The sequence below is a fragment of the Sciurus carolinensis genome, chromosome 3 (genome assembly GCF_902686445.1).
Source record: "Sciurus carolinensis chromosome 3, mSciCar1.2, whole genome shotgun sequence".
NCBI classification, from domain to species: domain Eukaryota; kingdom Metazoa; phylum Chordata; class Mammalia; order Rodentia; family Sciuridae; genus Sciurus; species Sciurus carolinensis.
The window spans coordinates 24246231-24267654 of NC_062215.1; the positions used below are offsets into that span (position 1 = coordinate 24246231).

At 45.1% G+C, this 21424-nt stretch overlaps 1 protein-coding gene, 1 long non-coding RNA gene and 1 other non-coding gene across 3 annotated transcripts in view; 1 reads left to right on the forward strand and 2 right to left on the reverse strand.

Annotated features, from left to right (window-relative positions):
• The first annotated feature begins 251 nt into the window (after positions 1 to 251).
• On the forward strand, positions 252 to 3035 carry LOC124980481 (uncharacterized). Its single transcript, XR_007107812.1, has 3 exons — positions 252 to 862; positions 998 to 1174; positions 2111 to 3035. It is a non-coding gene; the product is annotated as an uncharacterized LOC124980481 (long non-coding RNA).
• Positions 3036 to 8459: 5424 nt separating this feature from the next.
• Skap1 (src kinase associated phosphoprotein 1) overlaps positions 8460 to 21424 on the reverse strand; it is a 270445-nt gene continuing 257480 nt past the window's right edge. The window contains exons 13-14 of the mRNA XM_047546439.1: positions 11096 to 11204; positions 8460 to 8811 (exon numbers count right to left, since the gene is read on the reverse strand). Coding sequence (XP_047402395.1) covers positions 11103 to 11204 — 102 coding nt within the window. The 3' untranslated portion in view covers positions 8460 to 8811; positions 11096 to 11102. The remainder of the gene's footprint in view (positions 8812 to 11095; positions 11205 to 21424) is intronic.
• Positions 13529 to 13602, reverse strand: Trnat-cgu (transfer RNA threonine (anticodon CGU)). The gene has a single exon. It is a non-coding gene; the product is annotated as a tRNA-Thr (tRNA).

Sequence of the window (21424 nt, forward strand, 5' to 3'; positions counted from 1 at the left end):
GCTCAGTAGTAGAGAGCTTGCTTAGCATATGTGAGGCCTTGAGTTCAATTCCCAGTACTGACAAAAAAAAAAAAAAAAAAAAAAAAAGAAGAAAAGACCTAGGCCCTACTTCAGACCAGTTCAGTCAGTACTTCCCAGTCTCCTGAATAGCCGGGATTACAGGCGTGTATAAACATGCTGGGCCAAAACCTTTTTTTTGTTGTTTTTTTTTTTTTTTTTTTGGTCTTATTTTTGCAGTGCTGGGGATCAAGCCCAAGTTTTCTCATATGCCAGGCAGGCACTTTACCATTGAACTATGTACTTCCACAGCCCCCAAAACCTTTTTTAAAACATGTTAAAACCACTACTATACTCAAGGGGGGAGAAAAAAATCTCCCTATAGAGCTTTTCAGAATATTCAGAGCTCATTCGCCGTCCTTAGCGCCTGACTACTAAGACCTTAAATCCAAACTACCAAGTCCTAGGCACCTCCCACCCTATCAGGTAGCTTACCTCACAGCCTTTTAACAGTTAGATTGGGCATCACGGTAGCTCCATGTTTGTTTGTTTATACCCCTCTGCTCTTGGTGAATATTAACATTCTTGGGAGGAGGGTGGATAGTGAGCCTGAAGGATGTGAGGAGGCCTTGATAGAAGTGGGACGAGGCCAGCCCCTGGCCTGCCTCGGCCTGCAGGATTGTTAAATTTGTGGCCTCTGGATTTATGTACTAGCAACCAGCCGAGACACGGCTAAAGCCAACCAGATAAGCACTGCAGTGCAAGGTGGCACTTCCTTCTTCAAGCTGTGGGCAGTGATCCTAAGTGAGGGGTGACCCTCTGCCAGCAGGAGTCGTTCTGGAGAAGCCATACAACTGGGCCCAAGGTAACCTTTGGACTGTGGATAAGGGTCCCCTTCCTCATTTCCTTACCTAACACTGTACCTTCTTTCTAGAGGATTGCCTCAACCCACTTTGGAAACCCCCACCCACCTCTTATTTCTCATCCACTTCTACCACAGCTCTTCTAAGGAACTGTTTTGGGAACTGCTGCAAAGACCAAGTGCGCATTTGGTTTACCAGCAGGGCAGTGGGAGCCGGGCCTAACATCTTAGAAAATAACTTCCTGAGGGAGAGACAGTTCTGGTTCAGTGATGACTGCCTTTGGAGCTAGAAAGCTGGAGACCTCAGATCTCAAGGTACAGTAACATAACTTGTGTTCAAAGTGATAGCAAGAGCCACATCCTATAGGAGACAGTGGTCCTGAGTCAATTAAGAAGCAAAGCAAACATTTTACTTTAGGTTCAGGGGAGATCTGGTCTACTTCTGCAAACAAACAAACACAAGGGGCACTTAGAGGGGCGTGGATAATAGAGGATGGTAAAGCAAGGGTGTGGGGATTGAGAGACCACCGATTTTTCCCCTGGAATGGCAGAAACACAAGCTGCATCTGTGGTCTTTGGATTATGGGAAGCCATGAAAGTTTCTTTTTATGTGTAGCTGTCGAGTCCCTTCTTGTCCTTCACCCAAGTTGTTTCTTTCATAAGTGCTCTCGCCCTGTGTGTCTCTTCCCAGAGAGACTTTGTTGGTGTGGGAAGCCTGGCCCACCAGCAGCCTGACCCAGGTCCCTCCGGCAGAAGGCCCAGAATAGTGAGAGCCTGAGGCAGTCTGTTGGAGGCAATGCAACCTGCCTGCTGTAAGCTACGAGACTTAGATATATTCTACCAATTAGGGCACATCTGTTCGAAACACTGAAAGGCGGGCACTGTCTCTTTAAGAGCCATCCCACTCCTCTCCTTGAGTGATGAGGGCTGGGAGCACAGGGGAGTCGGATGCTGATTAAACAGTCCTACTGCCGAGCTCTGTTAGAAAATTACTGTAATTATGATCTAGTCCCAGCAGAGGGATGAGTTCCAATCCTGCTAATAACCCTTCCAGGTGCCTCCGATTCTGGGCCCAGGGGAAGCAGCATCGACAGGGCTGTGGCTGGCACCAGGGCCAGCGCTGGCCGTCCTGTCTGGCCTACACGGGCAGACACAATAAAGGCACCAGACCCTTCATCCTATCTGGGCCTCTTGAGGGGGCAGTGGGTTTGCGTTGTTGTGTTGTTTTATTTAGTTTTTGGTTCTTGACAGAGCTCCTGAGAGTCATCTTGTATGAGAAAAACTTTCTCCTAAACTAACAGAGGACCAAGAAAATCACAGCCGCGAGATAGCAATCTGTCCTGAATCTCCCCACTTCTGCCTGGGGACTGCAGTCAACACCCCAAGCACGGTGCCCAGCGCCAGCCTGACCCAGTGCGATGCGAGGGAACCGGAGCGGCATGTACCCTCCCAGCTGCTGTGGGAGGGCTGCCTCTGCAGTGTTTCTGGGACCCTGGGTTTCATGTTCCAAGGGTGTACATGGCATTTCACTCATTCCCAATCAAGAGTTCCGGTGCTGCCCTCTTCCGATTTCCACCATGGGAAAGGGAAACAGGGAAGGGAACTACAGAGCTCTGCACACGCCGGACCCATACCTCTCCAAACTGGCGAGTCGGTCATATTCAAGCGTCATTTCCCAGTGTAAATCTGTAGCAGCATGGGCTCCCAAATCTCAGAGCAGTGGTCCTGGCTTCCTGGTTTTTAAATCCGGAAGCATTTGTGGAATTTATGTGCCATATCTTTCCAACCCTGCTGAAAACTACTGCCATCATCTAGTGGTCAGAGCACAGACTTGTAGAAGCCAGGGCAGTTTCTCTGTGCTTGGCTCCCAGCAGGCCCCAAATTCCCTGAGACAGTGGTTCTCAACTGGGCGGATTTGCCCCCAGGGGATGTTTGCCAATACCTGGAAACATTTTTATTGTCATAACTGGGGTTGGGAGAGGGAGAGATGGGGAGAAGCACTTAGTGGGTAAAAGTGAGAGATGCTTCTAGACATCCTATGATGCCCTCAACAAAGTTTTTTAAAATTTTTTAATTTTTATTTTTTAGTACCAGGCATTGAACCCAGGGGCACTTAACCACTGAGCCACATCCCCAGCCCTTTTTATTTTTTATTTGAGACAGGATCTCAGTAAGTTGCTCAGGGCCTGGCTAAATTGCTGAGACTGACTTTAGCCTGTGATCCTCAAGCCCCAGCCTCCCAAGCCACTGGGATTATAGGCATATGCCACCCACCCAGCTACAAAATAGAATTTTTTGACCTTAAAACCTTAAAAGCAAGGTTGAGAAACCCTGTACTAACAGCATGAAGCAGTCAGCTCCACATTCTGCCCCACTAAACTTGGAGATGTTGAAAAAATGTTTTCAAATCTCCAGATGCCAGATGCTTTCCCAGAGGAGGAACATTAGTGACTGGGCCAGCAGAGTGCGGGCCCACAGGAGTGGTGACGTGTGAGTGCCACCTAGGTGATTTATTCATTCATACAGTAAAGCTAGTTATGTCCCACCATGGATAAAAGGGAAATGTTTGTGCAGAATGCGGAGGCCCATGCCTGTAATCCCAGCAGCTTGGGAGGCTGCGGCAGGAGGATTGCAGGTTCAAAGCCAGCCTCAGCAACTTAGCAAGGCCCAGTCTCAAAAAGGGCTGGGGATGTGGCCCAATGCTTAAATGCCCCTGGACTCAATCCCTGGTACAAAAAAAAAAAAAAAAAAAAAAAAAAAAAAAAAGTAGGTGGGGTGGGGATGCTTTCTGTTCCGTGGTGGGATAAAGGGGCCAGCTGTTCACCATCAGGTTGAGAGCATCTACAGTGGAACCAGATGCCCTCTTTGAGGACCAGCACTAGAAGCATCTTGGAACTCACTCCTATCACAGGAGGCAAGGAAGTGGCACACTATTGCCTAGTGCCACAAAAATGCTTCCTTCAGTGGCATTCTGCCAGGTGGAGATGTGGAGGACTGTGATGGGTCCCCACGAGGCAACTGAACACACAGTTGCTGACAGCGGGCCAGCCCCAGACGGCCTGATGCCAGAGACACCAGCCCTCTTGAAACAGTCTGGGCATTAGGAAAATAAAGTCTCCCTGGCATGTTTGCCTAGAAACCAGGCCTGCGGGGAAGGGGGACTTCTTTAGAAGGGACGTTGCCAGGCCTTGTACCAGAAGAGCCAGGTCATCCCTTCCCTTCCTCCCCAGGTGACTGCACAACACATTTTGCCTTATTTTTAGCATGATCACACATCCAGTTTGCACCTGTAGTGTAGGCATTGTTAATAACTCCCACTCTCAAGTGTCTCAGTTCAGAAAATATATGGTCACCCTGTTGGACCTCAGTTTCCTGTAACAGTTGTATTTTTTTGGTCATATTTATAAAATATTTTTGTACAAAAACAGCTACATCTTGAAGTGTGTCATTAATCAAATTCCAAAGAATGATCGTTGATCAGTTCATACTGAGGAGAAAAACAGCATGTTTCTGAACCTTTTTTTTTTGGTACGGAGAGTTTAACCCAGGGGCGCTTAATCACTGAACCCTATCCCTCCTCTTTTTTATTTTTATTTTGAAACAGGGTCTCCCTAAGTACTTGCTGAAGTGACCTCGAACTTGCAATCCTCTTGTCTCAGCCTTCTGAACCACTGGGAATACAGGTGTGAGACACCACACCCAGCTTGAACAGTTAATTTTTCTGATTTTTTTTTTTTTTTTTTTTTGGTCAGTGCTGGGGATTGACCCCAGGACTTTGTGCTTGCAAGGCAAGAACTCTACTACTGAGCTACATCCCCAGCCTGAACGGTTTTTAAGTTTTTGATAGGGAAATTGAGAGAATTCAGATTCCTTGCAAAAGAAATCTTTTTTTTGTTTGTTTTTGGTTGTGAGTTTCAAACTCCCTATCCAATCTCTGTAAATTCCAATGGGAAATGAAATAGCTGGGCAGGAGGGAAGGGGGAGGAGCAAAGGATATGGTAATCCACAAAGTGGAAAATGAGTTTGGGTCACTGGGCTGTGCAGCAGGGATAATCCTCTGTGTCAAGGGCTGCCTTTTCTAAAGTCAGCCCCGCAAATTTTCCCGGCGCTCAGGGAATTAACAAATCAGCGCCACTCAAGATTTATCCTTCCAGAGCTGCTTCTGCCGGGGGACTTCCAGGGAGGGCTTTCTCTCTCTCTCTCTCTCTCTCTCCTTTCTTTCCTGATTTTTTTTTTTTAGCCAAAGATGAAAGCACTGCTGTCCCTGTCATCTGAGAGTTTTGTCCTTAAGATGCAAAAAAGATTTCCATTTCCCTTATTCTTGTCAACTCCATCTTAGACTGTTTTCTTCTTTTCTTTTTCCACATTTTCTCAGACTTCTTTAAAAGCAGGAGTCTTCCCCATCTCCCCCACGTACGCACGTGTTACCTTGTGTTCTGCATCGACACCACTACTGACGCCATGAAATGTGGGTTTTGCAGATGTCTCCCTGGAGTCGTCCAACTGCAGTGTCAACAAGCAAAGCAGCTGACAGAGAATTTCAAGGGTCTTTTAATGTCTTCCGTATATTGTGTGATTTTGACCAAGTGATCACAACCTTCTATGTCCTCAGTTTTGCCTTTTGCAAAGACTAACTGGTTATAAAGAAGACGGTGCAACTTGAGATCGAGGCTGTCCCTTACAGTCAACGTGTAGGGAATGTCTGTCTCAAACAGGAGACCGGGCATCTAGTTGATCCCACCCTTGGTGCGGCTCATTAAAAACAATCGCCCTGGGTTTAGGGAGTGACACACACTGGGAATTCTCTTCCCCATTTTTATTCACCAGAGGGAAAGATATAGTTGGTTTTGAATTAAATACAGATTTCTAAGAGATTTAACAGGTCATTGTATGGGGAAAATGTAATATTAAGGCAATTGCAAAACAATGGCTATGCCATTTTGCTATCTGGATGACAGAAAACACACTAGAAAAAACGTGCTTTTAATGAAAGATAGCTGAAACTTGCTAGTATTTCGGAGCATTTGGTATTCTCAGATATCAGCTTAGACAATACAGACCGAACTGTTAGTAGTCCCAGGTTGGATTCTCCAGTGAGTGCACATTCCATGTAAGGGATTATCTGTAAAAAGGCAGGTATGCATTTGCTTCTTAAATTTAAGATCTTAGCTTTAAATTTTTTCCTTCTTTACATCAAATAAGGAAGGAAAAAAACCTTTTCACCTCTACCCTTCTTGGGTTCCACTCGCCAGAACAACCAGTGGCGATTAAGAAGCCATCCTACACGTAATGCGGTTAGTTAAGTGGTCTAATGCCCCAGTTATCCAGTTAGTGGCAGGCAGTGAGGTGGGGATTTGGTTAGTGGAGTCAAACAGAGAAGGAGTAATCTGATTAGCCAGTTGCCATCTGAGGCTGTTGAATTGAGTGGAGAGCAGTTTTGCTGCCTGGGGATTAATTTCCAACAGACTGCAGGAATCTGCTGCTTCTTAAAGGTCTATGGTAGAACTTTCAACTAAATACTAATACTACTAATAATACAACAATAAAAGGAAGAAAAGGAGTCTTCCCTTCTGTTTTTAGATAGTCTCATCAACCCAACACTCTCACTCTACTTTTTCCTGGTAAATAACGTCAGAGATAGTACAGCTACAGATCAGATTTCAAATCATTCCATTTGTTATATCCTTTAGGGCCAATCTAATTTTTTTTTTTAATTTTTTATTTTTGTACTAGGGAATTGAACCCAGGGACCCAGGGGTACTTTACCACTGAGCCAAATCCCCAGCCCTTTTTTTATTTTTCATTTTGAGACAGGGTCTCACTAAGTTGCTGAGGCTGGCCTCAAACTTGTGATCCTCCATCCTCGGCCTCCCAAATCTCTGGGGTTACAGGCGTGCCACCATGCTCAGCCCAATTCTAATTTCTTTTTCTGCTAATTTTTATAACTAAAGGGGCCAGAGGTCTGAGTGTGGTCCCTACCCTAAGGTGGGGAGAAGTGGTCAAGATTTTTGCAGTTCAGCAAATGATTGTTTCCTCTGGTCTATGCAGGTAGAGAAGGGATTTTATTTTAAGGGATTTTATTTTAAATGCTGAAACCAATGGCCAGGGAGTGAAGAAGTTACCCTGATCTTGTTCCTGTTTCAGTTCCCTTCTCAGTGTGTCCCAGATACCCGCTCTTCCTCTTTTGGCATCCCTTTGTCTTGTGTCTCTCAAGTCAGTATTGGCACAAAGGTGTTCTCTCTCCCCAGCATTGTAGACTTGGGCGCCTGGTAAACACTTCAGAACAATGCCCATTGTCCTTACCTGTGGGCTGGGATTGGTGCAAACCTCCCCAAGCAGGAGGCAATTGGTTCTTTTGTTCACCTGCTCATATGCTGCCACCTAGTGGTTCCTCCTCCTTTAACACCCTGCATAGAGAGGGGATCTTATGTTCACTATAATAGACCCACCCCCCACCTCACCTTCAGGACCTGAATTGTCCCCTTTTCTTACCTTCTTCGTTTAGTGGTGCTGGGATTGAACTTAGGTTCATCGTGCATGCTAGGCAAGCGCTCTCCACTGAGCCACATCCCCAGCCCTCCCTTTTCTTACTTCTTTATCCAGCATACACAAAATTGTTTTCATATTTTATTCCTGGGTCAGAAATATCTGGAAAGGAATAGTTGGCACACAATATATTTTTTTTTTTCCCTGAGAAACTTGGATCCACTGTCTGCTGCCTGGTTTTTCTCTCATAGTGATATGACATTGGGATCTTGCTCCAGAGTTGCAATATGGTCCTTACAGAGGTGAAGAAGGCTTCTGCCAATCCAGGATGGTTCTGAACAGGCAGTTTCAGTGATAAAATTCCTATAGTTGCTCATGCGAAGTTTCTCACATAGAGAGGCAACCATAACAGCTCACTCTTACCGAGCAGATACTACATGTCAGGCCTTGTTCCACATGTTAAACTCTTTCATCTTCCTAATTACTGAATGACCCACAGAAAGAGTACACCCTTTCTAAGGAGAGGAAATGGAGGCATAAACGGTCGGACAACTTGCTTGAGAAAGCATAATAAACAGGGAAGTGGGATTTATTCCCAGCCTGTCTAGTTCTAGAGTTTATGTTCTTAACCAGAAAAGGGAACAGAGAGGCCTGTATTAGCCCTCCTCTAAGCCCCTCCGCAGCCCCTATCTGGGACGCACTTGATGCTTGCTCACTAACCCAAGTTCTGAGGAGGAGCTTTCCAGGCCTTGAGCTTTGCTTCCCAGCTTCTGTTTCAGAGATTCAGAACATAGAACACAAAACAAAACAAAATAAAGCAAAAAAAAAAAAAAAATCCACAACTACCACCAACAAAAACCCAAGGAGCCAACCAAGGAAAGTCTGAGAAGATGACCGGAAATCCAGCAGACCTGGGTTCCTGAGATGATTCTGCTCTGAAAGACAGTTGCAATTGCAAGTCTTTTTTTTTTTTTTTTCCCCCTGTCTGGGCCTTTGTTTTCTCTCTGGCTATCCTTTCCCACTTTGTTGGGAGATGACGAGAATGGCCAGAGGTGGCATTTTGACACTATTTTCAGAAAGGAACTCAACACCATCACACTTGGCAAAGAACCACATCTGAAATTTATTTGTGCTTTTCAAGCCAGCCAAAACAACCAGGAATTTCCTCCTCCCAGGGTTTCGGTCCCTATCGGTCTCTATCGCCTTGGTGGCAATCCTACGGCAAAGGTAGAAGTGTGTGTGTGTGCATGTTTGGAGAGGGGCACCAGCTGTGAGCAGGCTGGCTTAGTAACCGGGCTGACGAACGTGCCTCTTTCCACTTGTCTTATTGGTGGTCTACAGTCACTACGAGGTGATGGAGAGACTTGGGTTTCTTCAGTGGAGAGAGGAGTCATGGTGAGAGTGGGGGTTGGGAGCACTTGATGATCTGTTTCTTCAAAAAGGCAGGATAGAGAGAAGGATGTTTCCTAAAGGGGAGAAATACACAAATTTGCTTTTAGGCTTCCAAATATGAAAGTATGAATGGGAGTGAAAAGTCTTCCTTCCTTCCCTGTCTCACAGTTATGCAGTTTTCTTAAATCCTTGGAGGCAACTCATGTTATTTTCTTTCTCCTTCCAGAAATATTTCATACATAGCTAAGCAAAGCAAATAGGCATATATAATTTTCACTCTTTTTTGTACAGTGAGGCAAATTTGGCCTACCCTGCATTGCTGCTTCCCCCCACCCCCCATCTTAGGGGCCAGGGACTCGAACCACAGGCCTTGGGCGTGGTAGGCGAGCGCTCTCCAAAGCGAGCTATTTCTTCAGCTTGCTGCTTTTTTATTTTACCAATATTATCTCAGCATGCATTCTAGAACAGCTTTCCTTTCTTTTTCGCTGTTGTGTAGTATTCAATTCTCTGAATGTACTATAGTTCCTTGACTAGTTCTTTAGTGAGCATTTAGGTCATATTCAATCACTTGCTGTCACAAACAAGTAAGCTTGCGTGTGTCATCTGGCATGTATGCAAGGATAGCTCTAGGATAAATTCCTAGAGGTGGAATTGTTGAATCAAAGATAATGCAATGATAAACAACTTTAAATAAATGACAAAGTGAAATAGGGTGAATTTGTTTAGATTTGATAGAAAAATTCCAACCATTCTCCATTCACAGCCAGGAGAGAGTCCTCACCAGGAAAGCCATAAAGTCAAACCTTGAGTGACAGGCTGGAGCTCATGCTTCATGGCTGCACAAGAGCATTGGAGAGTAAGATCTATCCTTATGTATTTTCCCAAATTAATTCTCTCAGCTGCTGCTGCACACTAGAGTGGACCCTGGTCTGGAAGACTCCAAGGACAGTTGGTATCACTGTCACACCGATGTCATCCTTCACCCCTAGCAATGAAGTCTGCTCCCATCTCAGGCCGGAAGATGGAGCTAGGGACATCAAACTGGTCTTGGGTGCCCTCCATCACTCAATTCCTAACAAAACCCACTGTGCACCAAAGTGGCTCCCAGTGTGACCCCACCCACTTCAAGCTTCACTTGATTCAAAGCATGATGTGGGGGGTTGGGGTGTGGCTCCTTGGTTAGGGTTGGCATGTGCAAGGCCTTGGGTTTGGTCCCCAGCACAGCAAAACAAAACCAAAGCAAGCTGGGGTTCTTGCTCATAAAACACAAACTCTATTATTTATTACTTACAATCCACTTGATTATGTTCCATGGGAATCTTCATACTAGATTTCTAATCTCGGTTGGTCATGGCACACTATGTGTACATTTGGGGAAAATAGTGCCCTGGATTTGAGAGCTGGGGATAAAGAAAACCAAATCCACCCTGGTGGCAAGTCCTGGATGTTTCCCAATATCTACTCTCCTCTTTTTATTTAATAATGAACTCTCTATTTTTTCCTTTTTTTTTCTTTCCACTCTCTTTTTTTTTGTGGGGAGGACACCCCATGGGAGGGACCCAGGGGTGCTTTATCACTGAGCGCCACATTCTCCAACCTTTTTTAGTTTTTATTTTGAGGCAGGATCTCACTAAGTTGCTTAGGGCCTTGCAAAGTTGCTGAGGCTGACCTTTAACTTGCAATTCTCCTGCCTCAGCCTCTTGAGCTGCTGTGATTACAGGCATGTACCGCCATGCAGGGCTTACCCCTCTATTTTTAAGTTGGACCCATGGCTATTTAGAGTAAAGGTTTCTTTGTATTGTGACTATCTATCAATCAATCAATCAATCTATCTTTCTATACATAATTTCTGGTCAATGGAATGTAAGCAGAAATGGCATGTGTAACATCTATGAAGTGTTCTCATGTGAGGTATCTTTCATTTTATCTTTCCTGCTGAGTAGGAGGCAGACATGATCACTGGAGTAGAAGCATCTACCTTGTCTATGAAGTAACCCTGGGAATATGGCCACAAACAGTGGAGCAAAAAGAGAAGGTACCCGAGACCTGCATGCCTGGGACCACTTACCTCCAGGTTTTTACAGAAGAGCAAAATTAATTTCTCCTAATTAAGTCACTGTTATTTTGAATTTTCTGTCACTTGGAGTTGAATCTAAACCCTGAGCGATATACTCCCCCAAACAAACAATTCCTGAAAAAACAATTCCAGACTCATGGTCTTTCCCTTGTGAGTCAATAGCGTTACTTTTGGCAATGAAGAGAAGCTACGTCACTGACAACTCTCGCCTTCACTGAGAAACAAAGTCAGGATCGACTCTTCTCAATTGAGGGGCAGTTCACTGGCAATGACTCTGATACCTGGGCTTCATCTTTCTTCCACTTCGAAGGCCGTGGTGAGATACTCCTTCGGGACAATTCCAATAAGGCTGTTCAGTTCTCCTACCCACCAGCCATACATGTTATACTCCTGAAAAACGAAGAGGATGGTGGAAGATGAAATTTGGTCATGCTTCCAGAAAATTACTTACAGCAATGGCACGGAAGAGTCCATTTATGCTTTCTTTGTTGGCACCATCTGTGTGAACCATTAACATCTTTGATGGGCTGCCCTCTTCGCCTGCGTGGTAAACTTTGCATCTTTGATGCTATCGCCGAACTAAAGAGTCCTCCCGCCGCCTCTCCCCCAGCAAGCAGAGTGGTATGGCTTCTTCAGAGAAAATTGGGCACATGCTAAATGCCAGTACACTAAAGATGTTCAGGGAGTCAGGTCGCAGTGCAGATCAATACTATTTATCAAGCACTTTCCATGTGCAAAGTGCTATTTGAGTTCCCAGGAGGTATCAAGAGGTGAATCTGAACACTGCTTGCCCCTCGTGCTTGCAGTCTAGAGTAATGGGCTTTGGAGTCAGACAGACTGCGAGCTGATCTCCGCTTGGTCATTAGTAGCTGTGCGACCTTAGATCCTCCTATCTTTAACTTCCTCATCTGTAAGAGAAGGGATGGTACCTCCCGTCCTTATATGGTGGGGATGTGACACCCCTGGAAACAAACAGAAAGGGTCTGATATCATAGTAGGTGTTCTAAACATTAGTTTCCTTCCCTAGAAGAGGTGGGAGGTTGACAGTCACATCAATAATGACAGGCAGAGTGCAAGTACCACAGGGAGGGACAAATAAGAAAGGGGCTGAGAGGGTTTCGCTTCAGCTGGGTTTGGGGAACCACAGCCCTATCTGGTTTGGCACATCTGGCTGCTGAGTTCTAGGGAGGGGAAAAAAAAAGAAGAGGAAGAAAGAAAAGAAAGAAAATCAGGTTGGTGACATAAAAAGCTCAGGGCCCCTGGCATTAACTGGTGATCTTTTCTGTTTCCAGATAGTTATCTTTCCTTCTTCAGCTCTGCCCGCTTTCTCAGCAGACAATCTCTTTCCCACCTTCAAAGAGAAAGGAAAAGTCTCAAAAAAGATTATTATTATTTTTTGGACCTGGGGATTGAACCCAAGGGCGCTTAACTACTGAGCCACATCTGCAGCCCTTTTTAAAAAATTGTTTGTTCTATTGAGTTATACATGACAGCAGAATGCATTTGATTCATTGAACACAAATGGAGTACAACTTTTCATTTCTCTGGTTGTACACAATGTAGAGTCACACCAGTCATGTAGTCACACACGTACATAATGATTGTCTCATTCCACCGTCTTTCCTTCCCCCTACCCCCTCACCTCCCCTCATTTCCCTCTACACAATCCAACCTTCCTCCATTCTTCCCTTACCCCCTGCCTCATTATGTGTCAGCATCCACTTATCAGAGAAAACATTCGGCCTTTGTTTGATGTTCTCCAACTCCATCCATTTACCTGCAAATGCCATAATTTTATTCTTCTTTATGGCTGATTAATATTCCATTGTGTATATATATCACAGTTTCTTTTTCCATTCATCTACTGAAGCGTAACTAGGTTGGTTCCACAATCTAGCATTTGTGAATTGAGCTGCTATAAACATTGATGTGGCCAGCAGCCCTTTTTATATTATATTAATAGACAGGATCTCACTACATTGCTTAGGGCCTCTCTAAATTGTTGAGGCTGGCCTTGAACTCAAGATCCTCCTGCCTCAGCCTCAGGAGTCACTGAGATTACAGGTGTGTACCACTGCTCCTGGTTAAAAGTTTCAAATTTGTCAGCCTGCCTCCATGAAAGCAGCAGCTTACCCGAATTGACAATCATTCTTCCCCATTTAATTAGGGACACATCCCCTGGTTGAAGACTCTTCCCTCTCTTTCCTTCCTTCCTCTTCCCTCCCTCCCTTCCTTCCTTTTTTCCTTAGTTCTATGGAATCCGACCTCTGCCTCTAATGACTTCCCTCCAGCACTGAACTGCTTCAACACATGTTTTTGTCTTTGAATACAACTGTTGACGTCTCCCCTGCATGTCTGCTAGTCTGCTAGTTCCACTTCGCAGCCTTACAGGAAGGGAAGGGTTTACTCCACAGGCTGCCCAACTTCTTCTTTTGCAGTCACTCAGGTCACTCTCGTCGGACTTCTGCTTCTGTCACTCCGCTTGTTCTTTCCCCACGTCCCCATCTCTCCCCGGTGCAAATTCTCTGGGTACCTCTCTGTCTCTAACACTTGTCCTCAGCCATGCTGGCACCCACTGTGGGCCCTTCGTGAGCCTCTTCTCTTGAGTCTCTGAGATCATTATATTCTCCCAGTTTCTCTCCTACATCTCTGTTGCTTCTCATTCTCATTCATCTTGCACTCTCTCTTTTCTTTCTTTTTTTTTTTTTTTTTTTTTGTGATGCTGGGGATTGAACCCAGGACCTTGTGCTTACGAGGCAAGCACTCTACCCACTGAGCTACATCCCCAGCCCATGCGCTCTCCTTTCAACTTGGTCGTTTCCTAGGATTCTCTCCTGGCTCTCTTCTCTTCTGACTTGCTGCACTTTCCTTGAGCAATCTCACACAGCCCTGCAGTTTAACCACTGTGACTGTGTCGATGGCTAAAGAGCAGTTAATGACTCCAGCCCAGATCTAAGTATTGGATCCCAATACCCAAGTGCATGTCCACCAAACCGCTCAAACTTGATATGTCCTAAGTTTAACCCATCAGCCTGCCTCTGTCCCCACCCACACCCCCTAAAGCCCTCCACCTCTGTATTCTCTTCCTCAGTAAGTGGTGCCAGTTACCCAGGCCAGAAACCTCGGGATCCTTCTCGACTTCACCTTCCTATTCCAGTCAATCCTTAAGCCCTGTCAATTCTCTCTCCAAAATATTACTGGAATTCTCTCCATTCCCATGGCCGATACCCCAGATGTCACTGGCATCTATCATGAGGATTACAGAAACAACCTCCAAATTGCTCTCTCTCTCTCTGCATTCTTGTTCTCCTCCACTCTGTTCTTTGTTCTGGAGCCAGAGTGCTTCTGAAATGCACACTGACACCGTCATTGCTGTTGGGAACCTTTCAGTGGGTCTCTGCTGCTCCTTGTCAACAACTTTTTTTTCCATTTTTTTTATTGGTGCATTATATTTGTACACGATGGTGGGATTTGCCGTTACATATTTGTATGTGCACAACAGATAACAATGTAAGTTGGCCAATATCATTCCCCACCTTGTCAACTTCTTAATGATGTGGTCCAGGCCACTCACTGCTCATCATTGTCACTCACCTCCTGAATCTAGGGTACCTTTAAGAGACCCAAACTTGTCTCAGCTGCTCCCACAGGACATAGATGCTCCCACCTTGCAGGCTGTCCTCTGCATTTTTAGCCTTTACTTCCTTCCTCCATTTTGCAGGGCTCGCTCCTAAGCAGCCTTCAGATTTCAATTTCTGAGTCACTCACTCTCTAGAAGCCTCTCCTTGGCATTCTCTGGCTGTCCCCACCTCCCCAGAGGATCCATAGTGCTTTCCGGGATGTGAGCTCACTGGGCTGCCTTGTCTCTGCCTGTCTGTCGCAGTGTCAGTCAGTAGACAGAAGCTGAGGGCTGGCCCTTGTTTTTGTTTGCTGTGTACTGTCAGAACTCAGCCCAGTATCCAGCACGGAGTGGGGCCAAATAAATACTTCCCCCGCCCCAAACATTTGTCAAATGAGGTTATGATGAAGTAAAGGGAGCAAAGTGGGAATTTATACTCTCAGTTGAACAGATTTAGTTACAACTAACTCCACGATATTCCCCTGCTGATTGAACTGGTCGTGGCAGGAAGAGATCAACTGCCTTTGGAGACGGTCTACCCAAATGGCTCCCTAAATACCAAGAAGCGTCTCAAAGGCCACAGGAAGTGATATACTACTGAGTTGATCCTTTCAGGACCAGGGAATCACTTTTTTAAAACTAGTCTTGAAAAACTGCATGTCACCACCTCTTCCCACACCACTCCTCATTTCTTCCTTCCTTCAGGCTGACTTCTCCTTACTGTGTGCACGTCTTTGGGAATTACCCAGAATTCCCAGCCTATGCCTGTCATGAGATTTTGAGCTCATGCTTGTACAAATTCTGTTACTGTCCATTTTCTAACACTGCTTTAAGTTTTCTTCTAGAGCTGCCCTGTGTTTACCGAGTTACTGGAATGTGTGTGTTTGCAGGGCCTTGCAGTGAAAGGAAGATAGAGGCTCTGTCTCTCCCTTTTATTTCTTTTTTTTCCCAATTTTTAAGTTGTAGGTATACACAATACCTTTATTTTTATGTGGTGCTGAGGTCCAAACCCAGGGCCTCAAGCATGCTGGGCCAGCACACTACCCCTGAGCCACAACCCCAGGCCCCTCCCCCCACATCTTCCTTTCTTACTGTAACTCAAATGCTAGCTTTAGCTCTTCTGCTATCACAGGCAGAGGGTAGGGACAATGCTACTGACAGTTTTTAGCTTACTTTTTTTTAGGTACTGGGGATTAAACCTAGGAGTGCTTTACCATTGAGTCACATACCCAGTTCTTTTTACATTTTAAAATTTTGAGACAGGGTCTCACTAAGTTACCTAGGACCTCGCTTAGTTGCTGAGGCTGGCCTTGAACTTGTAATCCTCTTGCCTCAGCCTCCCAAGCTGCTGGGATTACAGGCGTGCACCACTGCACCCATCTCTGAGAGTCTTTTGATCAAAGTCAACTTGCATAAACATGTTTGAAGTGTGGCCTTCTACCTGCAAGGTGCCATCATCTTCATCACCTGCAGGGGCTCCAATCAGGCATTGGCTCCCCTGGAGACTATTGAAGACCCCTGGCTTTGACTCATGCTTCACAGTTCCCCTTTAACTGTAACGTTATGGTAGGGACCAAGCCTGGGGAAGGTTTTCTCTGCCAGCTTGAAGAGGGTGCAAAGAAGAAGCAGATGAGGCTCAGCAGGGCACCTGCCGAGGCCGGGCTCCCAGTCAGTTTGCTCTTGCTCGAGGGGAACACTGACCTGCTGACTGCAGATGTAGTAGCCTCGCCACAGTGGTGAGAACTGAAATGAGTGAAATCAACTCTTTGCCCTTCAAAACAAAAGAGGAGGCAGAAGGGTAAGGAGATGGCGCAGTCTCACAGACCATATACATCCTGCTGTGGAGGCCTGGGAGCTTAATCAAAGCACCTACAGGTCCTGGGATCTGACTGTCTTTCCCAGATTTCATCCCTTGGCTGGATACCCAAAAAGGACTGCAGGGCTGAAATGTTTAAAGCATGAATGGAAAATTTCTAGCCTTCTCTCCTACTACCACCCCCCATGCCTTGCTCCAACCCCGTCTGAACACCACGAGGTATTTTAAAATAATTTCTACTTTGATGAATTGCTGGGGAGTCCACAATTGCTCATAATCAAAGGGAGAAAAATGCAAATGAGATCCGGCCGAGAACTATCACCACCAAACGTTTATTTCACTGCACAGTGCCAAAAAGAATTAAAACAACATTAAACTCACAGCAATCATGTTTAAGCCCTCGTTTCCAAGTGCCAAATTGCACCACTCTGGATCATACAGATGTTCGTTAATTATGCTAATTTTTATTAAACTATTAAAATGGAGAGAGTACTGGCTCAGCCAGGCAGACCCCAGCTCTGAATGAACTCTGCTCCTGTCTAGAGGTGCAAATTTACTGCATTTTTATTAAGTTGCTGATTCTTGGATTTGAGTTTCAGGATGGCAGAGAGAACGGAATTTCTGGGATCAATGTTTTCCATAAAGTCTGACTTCTCTTTGCCCACATGTTTGGAAAGACTGGAAAAATACTGAGAGGGTCCCAGGAGACCTCTCATCCTCAGTGCAGGAGTGTTCTGCCTTTAAGGAGGGGGGACACAGGCCTACAGGTGACAACGTTGGGACATCAGTATCCCACACGCTGCCCACTCTGTCAGTCCGTGTGTACAATGTATGGAGAGCTAAGATCCTGATGATACCCGATTGTTACCTGAAGATGCTTCAGAGAAGAATATAAAAAGATATTAAAAAAATCCTTCACATCAGTGCTTGCTTCTTGCTACAAAGTCTTTAGAAGCCTTTTACGGAAAGAAGTAGAGTGTGTATGGTTTGTTTTCATCATAACTACATCTAGGCTTGATGAAACATCTGCTTCTCTCTACACAACCTTGCCCCACCTCCTTGAACCCCCCAAACAAAGAAGTCTTACAAATGGAAGTTGACTATTTGAACTCCATTATCTGGATGGAGAAGCTATTGGCCTGGATGAACGAAGTGTTGAGTGAACCTGAAATAGATGCGCCGCTCACCATCAGCTACAATCAAAAGTGTTTATGGGGGACTGCACACTGCCATAAAAGGATTTATGCTGCTAATCTCCATCAACAAGGAAAAAAAAAACCCTACCAAACCTGCCATAAAAAGAACAGCAAATTCTATAAACAAAAAGCAGTATGGCCACCAACAACGGGCATGTCGCACAGCTTGACTCTGCCTCCAGTGGTTTCCTATTGCTGTTTATGGTTTCAAGACTATCATGGACCTCCTCGGTGCTCCTCCTGTCACAGGGCCCTGAGTCCCTGTGTGGTGCTGCAAATACCCTGTCAGTAGGTGTCAGGGGATATTGGGGGGAAAACCAGCAGGCGCCTATCATAAGCCTTAAAAGAGATTAAATACCCCTACTCCATGATTGCTACATTTTAATTTCTCTCCTCCCTGCTGGTTCCTATTTGTATAAGCTCTTCCATGACTCCCCTGGAGTAGCACAGACATGACCTGGAATGACCATCCTGTCTTGGGATGAGAATTCAATTTCTAGGCTCAGTGAATCCTAGGCTGTTCCAACAAAAGGAACTCACCATCCTCTAGGGCGCAGAGTCTTAAAGTGGAGTCTGTGACCCTATAGAGCCCGTCTGTGGATGGGGTGTGAAGGAATCTTTGAGCTTCCTAAAACTGGCGTAAAAATTTGTGGACATGTGTACATGGGTCTCATCCATCAGATTCTCAGAGAATATATGCACCTTTCATAGTTACCCAACCAGCACTCTAGGGGAAAATACAATGGTCTTGATGGCCTGGATTTGTATTTGGCCCAGTGTGGCCACAACCCTCACCCTTTAACTTAAAAAGAAAGAAAGGGAGAAAGGAAAGAAGGAAGGAAGGAAGGAAGGAAGGAAGGAAGGAAGAAAGAAAAGAATCTTTGTTCCTTCCATGCTGAGTTTCCCAAGCCTGAGCCCTCCAATAGCAGAACCTGTTCCCTCTTCAAAGGCTGACTGAGCTTGCTTGTTCCTTCTAAGGCACCATCTCTCTAACTGACTTAAAAGTTGTGGCATGTTCTCACAGCTTCCATTCAAACCCACATGATGGCTTTTGGAGCAAGTTGCTTAACATGCTCAGTTCCCCTGAGAATGTTCCTAATAGAAACATTCTCTTTTCACATTGAACTGGGCTCTGAGCCTCTGTGGAACAAGATTCCCAGAAAATGTCTGATATTTTTGTTCTCTTAACCATCAAAGTTTACTGTACGAGTGTTGTAAACAAGAGAATTCTTCTTCGAGAGAACAATCAATCAGCCCCTAACATGAAAGATCAATAAGTGCTTGATATATGTATGGGAAAAGCCAATCAATCATGGAAGTATTGGTTTATGATTACTTATTTCTCTTATTAGTGTGTGTGCATCATACATTATCATTAGTAAAGATGGGAAATTTGGATTCCTGAGCAGAGTAGATTTTGATATTCCAGGGTCAGCCCCCAAACATCATGTCTTTCCTCTGGATTGGCCCACAGAGTCTTTGCTCCTAAAATCCAGCTTTGGAAATTTAATGCTTTCTTAGGATATCATAAATTATTAAGCAAATTGAGGATTCCAATTCAGCACAATTCCAAGTGCTAGGAAAACAAGCCTGGGAACAGGAATTGTTCACCAAAGACAAACAGGTGCTCATTTTTCAGCACAAATAGTTTTGTGAAGAGATTTTCCTGAAGGAAAAAGGAAATGGTCATCTGGGTGACCAGTGGATTAGTGGCATTGGAAAGGATCAGAGCTCAGTAGTTGGCTAAGACCTTGGGGAGCTTGGTGGCTTCTCCGGTCTCTTTTAGGCTGGAAGTTCTTGGCAATCATTTTCTCTTTTTCTATTATTCAGAGTTTTGGTCTATAAATCATAATAAAAATGAATCATTAAATTTGCCTCAATTGAGCCAGTTTTATTTATTGTTACATCTCAGGGAATTTGCTAACCTGAGGATTGATGGGCCTGGATACAGGCAAAGATATGTGAATGGAAGAAAGAGGACTTGGGAAAGGCCGGGTGGTCAGTAAAAGCAGTTGGGGGGCTCCTGGCAATAACTCTGCGAAGCACACCCTCTAACTAAGAGCGGAGTGTCCTGAGAAGAGGAATGTGTCATCTGGATGGAGGGTCGGAGAGCCCAGGAGTTTGAGGGAATGTTCGGCCTCAAGTGCGAGGCTCCTGGTCTGAATCCTGAGCAGGACAAGCATCTGTTTAGGGTGTGAGTGCATAATGATCAAGTCAAGGCCAGAGAGGTGTGCTGGACCTTGCTGGCAATGGAGGCGTGTGCAAAAAACAGTGGGCATGCAAACGTATGTGACAGAAAAACCATAAGTTGCAAAGGTGAGAAGGGATGTGAAACAGGGCGGTAAGGAAAGAGACAAGAGAGCAGCACAGAACTTGAACTTTAGCTGAAGAAGAGAAAGGATAAAGGAAAGGTAAACACTTTGCAGATGGGAGAAAACAAGGTGCCAAGTGCAGAATTCAGGAACAATGGAGACGGCAGCATTTCAGAGCTGATAGAATTGTGATACCATGTGAGACGGGCGTATTAATATGTATTCCATAAACTGCGCAGCTCGCAGCTCTGCACCGCTCTGTTTTGCTCTGACCGCAGTACCAGCCTCAGGCACCACAACACAATTTGGAAACAATGTGACGGAAATGTTTAATCTGCTCGGCCCATCTGTGCTGCGTATTTCTCCAGATCTCCCTGAGAGAGGCGCCTTGAATCTCCACATTGCCTTTAATATTCTCCTAAATCACCTCCCCACTGCACTTCAAGGGCCATTGCTACAATATCACAGGTTCATCTAAAGTGCAATGGGGGGGGTGGTTGGGGGAGAAGCAGGCCGGGAGATTTTTTATTTTAAAATAATTTCCAGAGATTGTCTTTTCTGCTTCCTTTAAAAAAAAAAAACAAAAAGAAGAAGAAGAAAAAGTTATTCTACTGTTGCCGTAAGGTTATTGAGGTTGTTTGGTGCAAAACAGGGTAGGATAGAGTGGAATCATTCTCCAAAGACTTATTTTTATTAATCTCGATTCTCTCAATTGGACATGGGAGGGGTGAGCAGCTGCTCAATTTCTCCTCTCCTCTTCTTGCACCTTGCTAGGGTGAGGTGCTCATTTGGGGCTGGGACTTTCTCCTTTATGTTTATGGTGTCGGTTCCTAGTTTGGTAGTTTCCAGGGCCAACCTTGACCCTGCTCTGCTCTAAACAAAGCCATCCTGTTCAAGACAAAGTATACATTTAGTCCCTGGCCATCACGCCCTCATCAGGAAAGGACACTGATTATATTTTTAAATTTTAGCTGAACACCTTATATTTTCTCTCTTTCCATACAGATGTTGGGTGTCGTGTGTCCGCTGCCTTCCCCGGCTCAGTTCTGCTAGATTCAGCTATCTGGGGGCTAGAATGTAGGAAGCTGGAGTGGGTTTCGGAGAAAGAGGGGATGACAAGTCACCATGTTTCAAAACCCAGACAAATGGAAGAGAGTTGCACATCACCAAGAAAATTAGGATTCCTTTTGCTTTGTGAATTAAAGAAATGAATAATTTAATCCTCAAGATTGTTCCAGTGAGGGAAAGGCAACGTCCCAGTTGCGGAGCCCTACAGCCTGTCGGTGTGTTACATCATCTGCACACATAGGCGTTTCCATGACAACAGCTTATAGCTTCATTTCCTGGATCCCTCTAGGGGGTGTCACAGCCAGATCCACCTGCTTTTCACCCTACCCTCGGTGGGGTCATGGTAAGGTCGCCAGAATAAATGAACGCGGGTACTAATGATCTGTTTACTGCTGTTTATGCTCTGTGTGTGTCAGGGGCATGCACATTTAGAGAGCTCATTATGGTTGCAATTAGAATGCACCATCGCTAGATATTTAACTCCTTTTTCTTTTAAATTAGCATTTTAATAACATTCTTTGAGCAGAGAAACAAAATGACCATTTTTCACGGACAAACTTCTAGCTGTAGGTGCAACTTTAATGGCAAAGTTGTGAAGG